The sequence below is a fragment of the Aulonocara sp. 'chitande type north' Nkhata Bay genome, linkage group LG3, assembly GCF_057382095.1.
Source record: "Aulonocara sp. 'chitande type north' Nkhata Bay isolate Kocher_YH1m ecotype deep benthic linkage group LG3, A_spYH_male_GT1.1, whole genome shotgun sequence".
In the NCBI taxonomy this organism is placed as follows: Eukaryota; Metazoa; Chordata; class Actinopteri; order Cichliformes; family Cichlidae; genus Aulonocara; species Aulonocara sp. 'chitande type north' Nkhata Bay.
In genome coordinates, this window is record NC_141346.1 from 53,477,762 (window position 1) to 53,492,467 (window position 14,706).

The following is a 14,706-nucleotide window of genomic DNA, read 5'->3' on the forward strand; positions in this document are numbered from 1 at the left end:
TAAGCTGCAGTTTGGTAAAATCCATCAAACCCATCTAATCTAAGTCAGGTTACACAGCATCTAACATTAACTAGCTAAGCATTGCATCATGCTTGGCTAGACAGCTGAATAACTCTACTGGGTAAGTGAAGTACCCTTAACCAAAACCTTTCATGCTGTTTTTGCTGGGAACAAAGTATTTCCTGTTAATGATCCACTTCTTTCAAAGATCTTGGTCCTCTGCATGGAAACTGTGTGAAGTCTGCTCACCCAGACTGGTGCAATCTTCATCAAGTCTTCTTATAGCAGCCAAAACTGTACTAACTCTCCCCAGTTTCCTAGATATTGTTTTTTTGTTGTTGTTGTTTGTTTTTTTTAAGTAATGCTACATAGTCAGAAAACAGAAAATTGTGTACTTTTTAGAATGGCTTACAGTCAATAATGCACATATTTTTGTGAAGATACCACCAGGGCAATGCTGGTTTGTTTTCTTCCTGGACATCTCCGGATTTGTTTATATTTTTCTGGGCCCTGTGCTTCGTATGTCGCTCACTACATCCAAGATCAAATGAAACATCCAAGACCAAATCATCGCGCTAACTCTGAGCTCGCTATTCCGGTTCCCCGAACACACCTGTTGTTGATGATTAGTATAGCTGGATGAAGTAATGTGAGATCACTGGGTGGCCCAACAGGGGCTACGCATCGATAGTAGAAACATTGATCGGCAACCCGCTGATTGGTCGGCGAAAATGTCGAAGGAGCGCGCTCGGTATTTTTCGGCAGCAGAGCAAGAACTCTTGAGTGAGGGATTTCAGGAGTTTCAGAGTTTAATTAAAACGCATGGGAACACTGCAAAGGCTGCAAAAGCAAGGAGAGAGGGCTGGCAGAAAGTTGCTGACAAATCAAATTCGTAAGTAATTCAATAATAACAATAATAATGGAGTGGATTTATATAGCGCTTTTCAAGGCACCCAAAGCGCTTTACAATGCCACTATTCATTCACTCTCACATTCACACACTGGTGGAGGCAGCTACGGTTGTAGCCACAGCTGCCCTGGGGCAGACTGACAGAAGCCAGGCTGCCATATTGCGCCATCGGCCCCTCTGGCCAACACCAGTAGGCGGTAGGGTAGATTTATCATATCACACCATATTATCCAATATTATATTACATTATATTATATTATAATATGTTATATTATATCCCCTTTCACATTAGAGCCACAACAGGACCCACTAGAACATGGGAACAAGTAAAAGTGAAATATAAGAATATTCTACAGAATGGTAATATTTATCACTTATATTGCTTGTCGTCTCTTGGAAAGAGACCCTGAAATAATCTGTTTGTTTGTTCATAACAGCAACCAAGAAAAGGGCAGAGCAAAAAAAAAGACAGGTGGTGGTCCTGCACCCCCTCGTCAACAAGTTGGTTAAGTGAATAATACCCTCACGGGAAAATCGATATCTCTCTATGAGCACACTGTCGCGCTGAGCTAAAGGATCCTGTCTGTCCCGCAATATACGCTGAATTCTGAGGACTCTCCTTATCAATCTTGCACCTTCCGCAATGGGTTGGTCGCGTAAACGGACAGGACATGGCTGCGACAGACTTCCCAAATCCACCTTCGCTTTTATAGCCGTGGTCTCTCATCTTGATTACACGAAGTAATTTACAATTACTACTCTGAAATATGAATTACATCTGTAATAATCACATACATGTAATAGAATGTTAATAGTACATTTCCCTTTTTTAGGGAATGACCTGTATGTATCTGTGTGACATCAATAAAAGGATCAGGTGCTGCATTATCTTTGGTTACAGTGATGTTATTTATTTATGGTGAAACAGTGGTGGAATATCGCTGTTGCTTTCGTATGAATAACGCGGACATACCTGCGTGGCCGCGATCTAATCCTGTTTACATAAAGTAAACCTGCTCCCGAGCAGGTTTACGCTTACGGCTCTGTTGCTATGACAGCAAGTCCCGGATGGGCTTCGGGGAACCGAACGATCCAGGATCACGCGAAATCGTCAACAATCTAATCCAGCTAACTCACTTAGCGCGGTACGAAGCACAGGCCCCTGATCTGGTCTGAAAAGGCACATCTACTGTTGCAGGATAGACTCAGGGCCCAGAGGCAATGCAGGAGTGTAGTTCCCTTTTGCACCAGTTATATTTTTTTAATCAAGTTACGGTACTGTTGTGTACCCCAACTTTAAATGACTTTGGGATGATTAATGAAAAAAGGGACCAGATTTAAACTTAAATTTAACTTTATGATGACTCCCAACAGTATTTATTTGTTCAGCACATGCAAACAGAACGCACACAAATCAGGTAATTGGCAGTCCTTCATATCCTGTTGCTATTGAGCCACACCTTGCTCATAACCCGCCAGGGGTGCTTCCACATTTTCCCAAAGAAAACAATTAAAGCATGTAAACATTCATATATTATACTTTATATATTTAAAAATATGATCCAAACACACCCATAAATCGTGTATTTACAATTAAAACATAAAATCATACAAATCCAATACATTTCTCCCTTTTCTTATTTAGTCTCACTATTTCTATCTTGTTCCAGCACAGTTGAAGTGGAGCACCCATGATTTGGTTGTGCATGTACAATTAGCACCTAAAATACCCAAGCAAGTCCTTGATATAACTTAAACTTGGTCTCTTCCAAGAAATTGTGTCTTCTGCTGCTATAAATGAGATATGGCTACAGATGTTATAGATGTTTGGCTATAGAAGTTTAGGACAGGGTCGTATGTCTATTGTCACGGTGCGGCATGGCACACCGTGGAAGGAGTGGGGAAGGAGGACCCAGGCGCGGTGCTCTATGTATAGGCAGTGTTTATTTACAAGGTGAAAAACAACGTAACAATAACTCCCCGTATTTTCCCAGACTCCCGTGTCGTGTCTCCCGTGAATAGTCCGTGTGCTCTCTGCTCCCGTGTCAGCACCCCCCGGTGCTCGCTGCTCTCCGTGCCCTCCACGCTCTTCCTGCGGGAAACAATAACGGCAGCTGTCAGGACACTCAGATCGGCAGGCATATACTTTCAGACTTAGCTTAGACAGGGTGACTAACGTGGAGTCTCATGCAATGATCCCGCGTCGGTGGGAGCTCCAAGACTCTCTTAAGTAGCTCCCCCGACGAGGCCTGATCAGCAGCAGGTGTGTGGCTTCGGGTGTGGCCAGTCCCCTTGCAGGACCACACCCTCCAGGCCTGACGCCGCCTATAAACGGGTGCTCAGCCACACACACATATATACACACACAAGCACAGAGAAGGGAAGCAACACCAAAATACATATAATAATGATAATAATAATATAATTCATAACTGCTCAGAGAGCCTGGGTCGCCCAGTCCCAGGACCCTGACATCTATGCTTCCCAAACTAGAATACACTTACATAACTAGTGAATATTTTCAAGGTTTCAGTTTTTCTTAAGTATAAGATCTTCACTTCAACTTGTCATATATGTTTGTTTGTTTTTTTACATGATTGAAGAAATGAAACGTGTTTCATAAATGAGAAACTTAATTCTGAAGCATAGTAAAAAGTTTTCTACCTTCATTTTCACTCTGACCTCTGTGCAATTGAAATTTCACCCTTTTCCAGTGTGGGAAGTAGTAGATATGAATAGAAGGTGATGACTTTCATTCCATCCTTTCATGAGAACAAGAATTGTACTCCAAACACAAAGAGCAGGTAGCTCTTTCTGTTTTTATACTCTCTGACAATTCAAATGAGAACATCTGCTGGCGGAATCAAACCGAACCGGAACAATCTCCTTAACCTTTCAGCTTAGACAGCAGCAGAAATCAGGGATTGAAATGAAGACCAGCTTATTTTTTCTCTGTTTTATTGTGAGCAGTGTGGTAAACAGAGAGTGCGAACAGCGCACAAATGGAGAGAGCTCTGCTGATTCACAGTATTACCTTGAGGAAGGCCTCTCACAAAGCTGTGTACAGAGTGTTCAACAAATAAAAAGAAAACTAAAACTATAAAAGACAAGAACAATTTGCTTTGCCTTCAGCAATTAATCCATTATGAATGCATACACGGAGGCACACTCTGAGCTCAAACAATAGAGCTGTATTTCATCAAAGACCATTGGAGACATTTGCATTGGAGCTGTAGGCAACGTTCGCTTTTTTTCTGTTTCTGGATATCCCCTGGAGCCTTTTTAATTTTTTCAATTTATTATGCATATTTACTCCATTTGTGAGGAATGGTTTTGTACAAGAAGAAACATTTGTATGGTTTATGGAATGAACCAGAGTTCAGGAGTTTAAACACCAGTGATGAGAGTACAATACACTCTTTAAGTTGTGGGTCCACACCTCAGTACTAGCAGACATCGGCATTCGGCCTGCTTTCATCTCGCTTCTTGGCTCTTCCTGTTTCCCTTAGCAAAACCTTTTCTCTGACCTAAAATTGTTGTTACCGGGTCATGTGCAGGAGATACTAAAGCAGCTTCTTTTCCGCTAATACTTGTTCCACACTGCAGTTCATGAAAAAGTCATGTACTTATTCAAGTTTTAAGTCATTTCCCCGTGCTGTTGAGATTCCCCGGCAGCGACTATAACTAATACTTGAAACTACCTGAAGCAATTAAAATGCATTTGCTGGCTCTCAGTATTAACAGCCATGACAACACAGACTATGCTGTTGAAACTGCATTTTGTTTTTTGAGTCACATGTTTTTAAATCATAGTCTGACTCCAAATGCACAATCATAACCTTTCAACCATTTGCTTTTCTTTTAGGTGGTGTACAAGAACAACGACTTTAAGCTGGAGCTGTCACGGCTGGCCATCGAGCGTGACCCGAAAATCACCCTGAATGGTGACCTGGTGTTCCGCTGTGAGGATGTAGCAGCCCTGGATCCTGTAACTTTTGAGACCCCCGAGTCCTACATCTCTCTGCCAAAGTGGAACACCAAGAAGACGGGCTCTATCTCTTTTGACTTCCGGACCACAGAGCCCAGCGGCCTTCTGTTATTCAGCCACGGACGGCCTCAGGGGCCTAAAGAGCAGAAGCCTGGTAGGGAGCTGAAGACTGATTACTTTGCCATGGAGCTTCTGGAGGGGTATTTGTACCTGCTGATTGATATGGGCTCCGGAAAAACAAAGCTCAAGGCCAGCAACAAGAAGGTCAACGATGGGGAATGGTGCCATGTGGATTTCCAAAGAGAAGGAAGGAAAGGTGAGGAGTGCTTTAAAACTGGGTTAGTCACTTTTTTATGTTGCATGCGATTTAAGTGCATGTGAACGGCTCACTGGATTAGGAAGACAGAAATATAGACTCTGCACGGAAAAGGGGACAGAACTGACTTTGTCATAGTCTAATACTGTTTTGTCCTTCATGACAATTCAATCATGTTGGAAGCAGAGTAGTGATTGCATATACTAACAGTATATCTATTTTTAAAAACTGTGTGATGTCTTTAAATTCCTCTGCCTTCTGGGGGTGCAAACAGGAGCATCTGTATGCTTGAGTGGGCATTGTCTGATGAATGATCTGTAGGTGGGAAAGAACCTTGGACATTATATCTCCCTCAATTGTTGCCTTATAATGAGGAAGCGTGTGAATGCGTGCGTGCATACGTGTGTGTGTGAGTGTGTATGCACGCATGGGATCTCACTGCTGCTCCTCCTGTAATTGGCTTTTAATAGAAAATTAAGATGGAGTCGTTAATCACCGAAAGAGAGAGGGCCTTTTGTTTCACCCACTCCCTGCTGCATTCTGCTTCCCTTCTCCTCCATTTAGCCTATTATAGACACATTAGACACACACACGCATATGGATGCACACTCTACTGTCATCTATTCTTTCTGTGGCGTGTATGTCCTTCTGTCTCCGTCTGTCCCTGTTCTGTTTCCCTAAATTAGCCACCTACTGCCCCTCCCACTATTCCGCTCACTCACATTTACGTATATAGACTATACACATTTTCAGTCCTGACCATCTGAATCACTTTAGTCAAGCACTAAATACAAGATGCATGCTCAGTCATGCACAGATAAGCTGGACCTATATTCATTCATGTAGCTGCAGTTAGGGTGATGTATCCAGGTGCCAGTAACATCAGATTCAAAAGTTAACATCTTGCTGCTTGTTTCTTCTTTCTTTCTGTATTTTAGGATCAATCTCAGTCAACAGCCGCAGCATGCCCTTCAGCTCCCCAGAGGGCAGTGAAATCCTGGACCTGGACACTGATATGTACTTGGGCGGGCTGCCCGAATCTAAGTCAGATCTCATCCTGCCGCCAGAAGTTTGGACAGCGCTCCTTAACTACGGCTACGTAGGCTGCGTCCGTGACCTATTCATCGATGGCAAGAGCCGGGATGTCCGCCGGCTGGCTGAGATCCAGAGTGCCCTGGGTGTCAGCAGTTTCTGCACCCGTGAGCTACAGAAACGCTGCAGCAGTGCCCCTTGTGGCAACGGAGGTCTTTGCAAAGAGGGCTGGAACCGGTACATTTGTGATTGCACTGGCACCGGATACCTTGGTACCAACTGTGAGATAGGTAAGAAGGGCCAAGAGTGAAGCTTCTTTGACCACTTAAGGATTAATTATAGAATCTGAATTCATTGTATATAATTGAATACTGACTATGATAAATATAATTGTTTTGGCTACACTCCAGAAAAGAAATGAAATGCTTTTTTATCGCATTAAAAGCAGGACAAACATATACACACAAGCAAAGATATTCCTTTATATGAGGCCCCATGCACTGCAGTAAGAATGAAAAGGAAATCATGAGAGTCCCAACACCAAACAACGAAAAGTTTCTGTTAAGTTAATGTGCTGACACATACGACAGCATTCTTCCTTGTATTGTAACCAACAAGGAGCTGTGTGTGCACCAAATGCCACCTGAGACTTGCTTGCATTCAGCCCACTGGCTGAAGTGCTGGGATGTTGGCAGGAGTGCGACAGAGCAGCCAGGCCTCCTGCCGCCATCTGTGTCAGTCACACACACACGAGTGGCCTTTGCACCACAGCGAGGCAGGGTGAGGGAAGGAGAAATTGGATTCAAGTCAGGACAGTCAGGGTATAGGATGAAATATCCTTATTTTGAAGGGTGATAATTTTAACAATTTACTATTTGGTTCCTCGGATGACAAGCGTGGTTTAAGTGATGTTCTTCTGCCATCTTGTGGATTTTTGTATTATTGCAGGCACACTTCTGTAATACCCAGCTAGATACACCTGTGTATATAAACTGAGTTCACAGATTAGCTGAATGACAGGAGAATCTGTGATATTGATTTGACAGGGACAGGGCCCTGCAGGTTGTAGTGATGGTGATTATGCAATAATGAATGGTCTCTTTTAGCCGTTCACTGTTTTGATAAAATAATGCAGCGGCATCACATTTTTATACAAGTGGGACTTTTGTCAAAGTACACACAGTGTGTTGTGTAGGATTTGCGAATCTGATGTGTTCTCTTGAAATAGCAGCATTTTAAGCGATTGCTGGCCTGTAGGAGGGATTTTTCTGCATCTTTTAACATCGTGTTTTTGTACACTCTAAAATCTAAATGCTTGAAGCACCCTGTGAAAGTGACTCATGTTAGCCTGTGGTGACACATATCGACCCACGCTCCAAGATAAGAGCACTCCTCTGGAACTGTCAATCTCCAACAGCGGTCTATTTATGGCAGCAGCGATGTTAGAGAAAGTAACCACGCTTCAATGTAGTGTGAACATGAAGACCGTGTTACAGCACGGACTGAGTCTTGTTTTTCTAAGCTTGGCAAGCATCTGATGTTTTTGTTAAGTCCTTTTTTTGTGGTTTCCTGTTCTTCTTGTATTAATACACTACACTTTAAAATTGTCAGCGTTTTCTTGAAATGTGGGTTCTTGTAAACAAATGTAAACATAATTATGAGATAATTATTTATCCATCCATATTTTTTATCCCCTTATCAGGGGGCTGGGTCACAGAAGCCCAGACCTCCCTAAGGCGTTCCTAGGCCATCCGATAGATCTAATTTAAGCAAATGTTATACATATTTAACAAATCCATTGTAAATGATAAGGTGTGCTAAAAGTGTACACACAGAAAAAGACATTCAGAAGATGTGCGCATTGATTATTTCTATGAAATTGTTAAATTTGAATGTCTGAGAGGTGTAACAAGATTTATATCCCCTTTTGTTTTGGTGTGACGTTTTCAGACATACATGGCTTTGATCTTGATTCATGCCGAATTTTCCCTTGATCCTATGCTGTTGATATGGCGTCCAAATACACGTCTTGTCTAAATCCTGTTTGAATTAGAGCTGTCGTCTTTGGAGAAAGCGGGACGTGAGTGATTGAAAGATTTTTCAACTGTAATTAAGCGTACGTGGATTATCACAGCTACTTTAAACTTAGCTGTGATACCGGCCCGACCTTTGTTCGGGAGACACCGTTCCCTCGATTGTTACTCGTTGCTTACTTCATCCTCTTCATCGCCCCTTTGCAGAGGCGACGGTGCTGAGTTACGACGGCAGCATGTACCTGAAGATCATCATGCCGGTCACCATGCACACGGAGGCCGAAGACGTGGCGCTGCGCTTCATGTCTCAGCGAGCGTACGGCCTGCTCATGGCCACCACCTCCAAGGAGTCAGCGGACACCCTGCGACTGGAGCTGGACGGAGGCCGCGTCAAGCTCACCGTTAACCTCGGTAGGCCCCCGTGATTCATTGTGGATGTCCCCGCTAACCTTTCCCTTGCCTCCTTCCCTGTCTCCTCACACTCACTTTGTATTTCAGCATTGTATGCCTTTGTACTCAGAATAATGGTTTGACATTTTGAGTTTCACAGCATGATTTTTTTTTTTATAACATTGTCAGGTAGTTGGCTGGGGAAAAGTTTCTGAACACGTCCCTCTGTTACATCAGTAGGTTCTGGCCGTTACCTAATGTTTTTAACTGCCAACAGTGCTAAAGAGCTATTTATGTGAGAAAACTGAGGAACAAAGAGAAACTTATCCCTTACCAACTGCTAACTGTGAGAAAATGAGACAAAGTCAAAATGTAAAACTAGCTCCAGAACGCAGTCATTGCAGCCTCTGTAGGGAGACACCCTGCAGTAACTTCTCTTCAATATGCTTCGACCCCTGCCCCCACTTCCTCTGCATTCATCCCCTTCTTCTTGTACTCTGTGAAGCCCCATGGCTCCTCATCCTGGTAAAAAAGCTCCATCTCTAACAATATCACTGCCTTGACCCTGAGCCCTTGAAGGTTGCTCTTAAAGCTTCAGGGTGGGCTTGCCTCTGTCTTGCGCTTCCTAATGGTTCTTGCGTTATACCGGAGCTCTACCAAAGCTTCCCTGGTGCTGCGAGTAGGCAGGAGTCTTTTTCATAGGCCCATGTGCTGAAAGGGAGGTTTGAGGATGTGAAGCAGCCTGAGTGTTAATAGGAGAAGCTCCGTGATTTTGTAAGCTAGATGGAATCTTAGGAAGGGGATATGAATCCCCTCTAATAATGCTTCCTATTGACTTATTAAAATTTCATTGCAATGAATACCATTGCTCTGGGGAAGATGGTATGACCTTCCAGCTCTAGATACTTTAAATCTGTCCTGACCCTTTGAAGGACCACACTGTCAGCAGTGAACCAGGAGGAGCATGACAGAGGTGCACTCTGGAATATTAGAGTTTAAGCCACCTTAGAGACATGAATGGGGACAGTGGGATAAATGAAGGAGGCCATTCCCCTCTCTTTCCTCTTTCTATCTTCTTTCTCCTTCACACTCTCACTTTTTTCCATCAGTCATAAAACCCCTCCTGGCCAGGACACAAAAGATGGAACTTTTCATCCCTTCAATGGCCTGTATGTCTGCGGCCCTCGGATCAAACAGTCAGAGACCAGCTCACAGCTGTAGCTGTCGGGGCATACACAGCTGAACTTAATGTACCTAGGGCCACATCTTAACCTCTCAGCTATGCCCCCACACTTAAAGCTAATCCTCAAGAGAATTTCTATACCAGCCCCTTTTCCTTCCTTTCTTACCGGCTTTTAAATGAAACTCAGCTTAGCTATGCTAATGATTTCCACTGCTCTTTTGCAAGAAAATTAATTAACAACTAAAGTGAAACAAGTCAGAAGGGAATCCTTCTGATCTGTTAAGGCCTTAATCCTTGTTAAGATAATTAAAATCCTGGTAATTAATCACTAGGAACTGCTATAATTGGGCAGATGTAGTCCTAATGATATCTTTAATGATAGAGAGTGACGGTAACATGTTCAGCCTGCGATGTGTAGGCCAGATGACGGCTGGCATGTTTTACCTAATGCCATAAATATTGTATTTATTGATTCTTGAATGAGTAATTCATGATTAGACCTCCTCTACAAAATGCTTTACACTGTTTACAATCATGAATGTCGCTTTTGTCCTGAATTAAATGTATTCGGAAAACATCAGTCGATGCTCGTGGCCCCTAAAAGCATTTTAATATCATTGTGTTTGTATGACCTCCAAATCTCTACAGAGTGATCCTGGTTCCTGGCTGTTTGTGTCCACTATTCTGTAGCGGTTGACAGCTCGAGACCACAACCCAGCCACTCTGCCACATGCACACGTAGATCATAACATATTAGCGTGTGACAGGTAGAGTGTACTAGTTCCTGTCAAAGAAATCCCTAGCTCCATTTAGAGTCGAGTCAAAGGTCCGTTTACGCTGAAGAGTCACATTGAGTTTCTTGGGCATTTACGGACACTTTGCATGATTTTAACTGAGCTTTTCTGTGCTTTAAGCCACAAGATCATATTTTTAAAACTTTTAAAATGATGAAACACTTTTTACGGCATTTTCCTCGCACCACTTGTAGCAAGTAGCACAAAATATATACAGGCCTATTTCAGTTTCTGTGCACAAGGCATGAGGTGGCTGGGATGTGCAGATCACCTTTTCGTGTCAGTTACTGTCGGGTTTGTCGAACCCAAAGTGCTGTAGAAGGCAAGTGAATCTCAAATTACCAGGAAAGGCAGCTGACGTTACAGTTGCGTGGTGCGACGTCTGCTGTAATGACGGTATTGCAGCGTTTATGTCCACAGTGTGAGGAGAATGGATCAGTTAGATAGTACTCAAACCATTTTTTTCAAACCGCGTGATTATAACCAGCACATTTAGACCATTTCTAAACAGTTTTCTAAAGGATGTTTTTTTTATTATTATTATTATGAGGAAAAAAAATCACAATAAGCAGTGGAAGAGATAAAAAGGCCATTAAGAGATTGTGCTTAATAGGATCCAAGTGAGTCCAAGCACAGAATTTACTTTAGTTTTCCTTATAATCACAAAGTAGTCTTATTAGGTATTCAGTGTCAGCAGTAGACCACTTTGTATAGTTTATTTTCATATTTGTAATACATAGATCTTATTTTGCAAGTCTGCCTTCTACTGTGCTTTGGGAGGATTGGGTGGAGCAAGGCGAAGGAAGGTTGATGGGATTGATGAAGGGAAAGGGTGATCCTGACTCAGAGCCTGTCCCCGGATGGTGGCCCCAGAGCAAAGTTTGGTTGTCTGCAGAATGTACCTTGAAGGATGTAAAAATGTCTTTTTTTTCTCTTTTATCCAATCTCTTCTTTCTATCCTTTTTCCTCCTTTTCTTTTTATTTGATCTCACCATTTCGCTCTCTCTCCCGCCAGATTGTATCAGGATAGACTGTAGCCTCAGTAAGTGGTTCTATCCATTTTTCTGACTAAAATGTATCTGTCTTTTTCATCCTGACTCTGTGCCGTGGCGCTTTCTGCTCTCTTCTGTCCACATGATTTGTTTCCCTCCGCTCATTACCCGTGTCTCTGCTCCCATATTTTCTTAGTTTTGAAAACACAACTTTTAATTTTTTCCCATCATTCAGCTTTTTTCTCCCGCCTCTATTGTATGTCTGTCCCTTTTTTTTAAATTACCTGATCTGTGTTTTTCTTATTTCCTTTTGTCACTTTAATTTCCCCTTTTCTCACATAGATTTAATTAATGTTTCACTTGCGTAATTATTAGAATTTTCCATCCCACAACCTTTCTCATTTGTCTACTCTCAGCTATGAAATTATTTCATTGCCTTCCTCCTGCTTATTCCCCATTCTAGTCATTTTCCTGTCAACCTTTTCCACAAACACATTCAGAAAAGGGCAACTTGACACTCCCCTGTTGGATGTCCCTATTTTCTATTATGCGACGCTGAGTTTGGGCTCCACATGGCTGCACACACAGGTGTTGCTTGTTTTCTTTGTGGGGGGGGGAACTGTAGTTTTGTCCCCCCCCCTTCAAAGCTAATTGCTTATCCACTGAGAGATGGCACCACCTGGTGTGTGCTTGTTTTCCGAGCAAGCTAATGTTTTTCTGCCTCATGCTGACAAAATGATAGCAAACTGTTATTTCTATCACGGTCACTGACAATTGAACAACTAGCCCACAGGTAAGTGCTGCCAGCAGTGGTGACAAAGTAGAGAAAACCTCTTGTTTGCCAATGATTGCATGTGTGTGGGTGTGTTTCTCAGTTTCGATGAAGTATTTGTGAAGGGGGAAAGGTTGGGGCATGACTTTGATCTGTGTCTAACAACAACAGCTGAGAAGGTACCAATTAATAAATCACTTCTGTTTTCTTTTGTGTATGTTTAGAGAATTGGGCATTAATTTTCTACTTCGTTATTGCAGCCAGATTAATCACATTTGTCGTTACACTATGTCACTCACATCACTGCACCTAAAAGCTATTCATACAAAACTACAATGCAAAAACCTCATGAGCTTCCATCGGGTTTCGAAGTGGCCTTAGTGTATGTCGAATTATGTCCCTAAATATGTGGAAGAGACACCAGAAGAGGAAACATTTCAATTATGCTTAAAAGAGCACAATACCCTGGATTAACCACTAGATGTCAGACTAACACAAGGGTTTAGCTCGATTAAAGACTGACATACGCTTTGTTCCAACATAGCGTTCAAACATTTCACTGTGAACCTGTTTAAAACTGAACAACTTCCGTACTGAAAGCTGTGGCATCAGAGGTTCTGTATGCTTTATTGTTAAAGCTCAAAAGAAGCTGTTGAGTTTAAATATTGATTTTCTTACGCATTCTTTCTACTTAAGTAGTAATTTGTTGCAGACTTGGAATTCAGTGGTTTTGCAGGGAATATTTTATTTAACCTTTCTTTGTTTCTTTGCATGACTGATCTTGTCTGGTAATTTCCTTTTTTATGGGTAGGACTTCTCTCGGTCACACAACAGTGTGTGAGAGTTTCAAGTATATACAGTAAGTGTAACTGGATGAGAGCGAGGGACTGTGTTTGTATCTGTGTGTGTGTGTGTGTGTGTGTGTGTGTGTGTGTGTGTGTGTGTGTGTGTGTGTGTGTGTGTGTGTGTGTGAGAGAGAGAGAGAGAGAGAGAGAGAGGAAGAGAAAAAGCAGTGAGGGAACAAATCAGGCAGAACTACAGACAACAATTTATTCAGTACCATGACATCTCCTGGTCGATATCGCCTCCCGAGTCCTACAAAAGCTTAAGCCTTGAATTTTAGTAAGAAAGTCAGGATTACCGAAGTGTCTGCTGGTTGGTCCACAAAGAAAGTAGCCAGCAGAACAAAGATTTTGCAGGCTGAGCATTCATTTTACATTGTAACCATAACGAAGATTCATGTATCCTCTCCTGGACACTCTGGGCAGGCCATCCGTCATGGGGCTAACACATACAGTAGAGACAGACAACCATTCACAGCCATATTATAGTCGCTAATTATTCTATCCCCATTCGTCTCTTTGGAATGTGGGATGAAGAGTATCTGGGAGAACCTGCACAGACACAGAGAGAACATGGAAAATCTACAAAGAAAGGCCTTGATTCCCACTCAGGACCTTCTTACTGTGACACTGAAACAGGGCTAACCACCACACCACCATGCAGTTAATTATGACATTAAGATATATATTCACAAGTATTTGGTAGTACCCACAAATAATGCATTTAATGGACTGCACTGTTATTGACCCGCTTTTATGTCTGGACTTTGGGCTGCCTAGTTTTGAAAGATCGGCTTTGTGTTTTATTGCAGCGTAGCTCAGTTGACTTAATGTGTCTAGATATGATACAGAGCATAGCTGTAGCCCTCAGCTCTGTCCAGGTCAGGGTGTCAAGCTGATGATATCGGTTTGGAGGGTGGCCTCTCAGCCTCCAGCAGCACCTTCTCTTAGCGAGAGATGAGATGCGATTTGGCATGACATATGGCCAGCATGTGGGGTGTGAGAACTCCGTCTGCTAATGCCATAGCCTTTGCCCCATCCATCTGAAAGTGCTCACTTCAGCATAGACTGAAACGCCCAGTGTGTAGGAGACATTACAAATAACTGTTCATTAGGCAGGACTGAAAAATACAGGGTGTAGAAATCATCACAAGACTAAATGGACCTTTTAGGCTTTGTAACAAATTCATTCACTAGTTATGCACATTTGTCATTTTCCAAAAGAACATTTCAAAATAATCAAAAAGCAGCTTTAGAAGAGTTAGCAATGAAATATTGGTCAGAATGGAGAGTTGGTTAAAAAGCTGCAGTTTTATCTTAATATGCACACTTTATCCTCTCGAACATAACATTTATTTTAATGGGAAACACTTCCCCAATTCACTGCTAGCGTACTGTCGCCATACTGATATGGTAGTGAGGTCAGTGTATGTACAAGTAATTTCTCAGACTTG

The 14,706-nt window shown here is 42.4% G+C and overlaps 1 protein-coding gene across 6 annotated transcripts in view; it reads left to right on the plus strand.

Moving 5' to 3' along the window:
• nrxn2b (neurexin 2b) overlaps positions 1-14,706 on the plus strand; it is a 719,066-nt gene that overhangs the window by 359,250 nt on the left and 345,110 nt on the right. For 5 of the 6 annotated variants that reach the window (XM_086285249.1, XM_086285255.1, XM_086285254.1 and 2 more), the window contains 4 exons: positions 4,776-5,214; positions 6,153-6,536; positions 8,487-8,690; positions 11,662-11,688. In XM_086285249.1, the coding sequence (XP_086141375.1) occupies positions 4,776-5,214; positions 6,153-6,536; positions 8,487-8,690; positions 11,662-11,688 (1,054 nt within the window). The remainder of the gene's footprint in view (positions 1-4,775; positions 5,215-6,152; positions 6,537-8,486; positions 8,691-11,661; positions 11,689-14,706) is intronic. The other variant, XM_086285251.1, reaches the window with a different exon arrangement.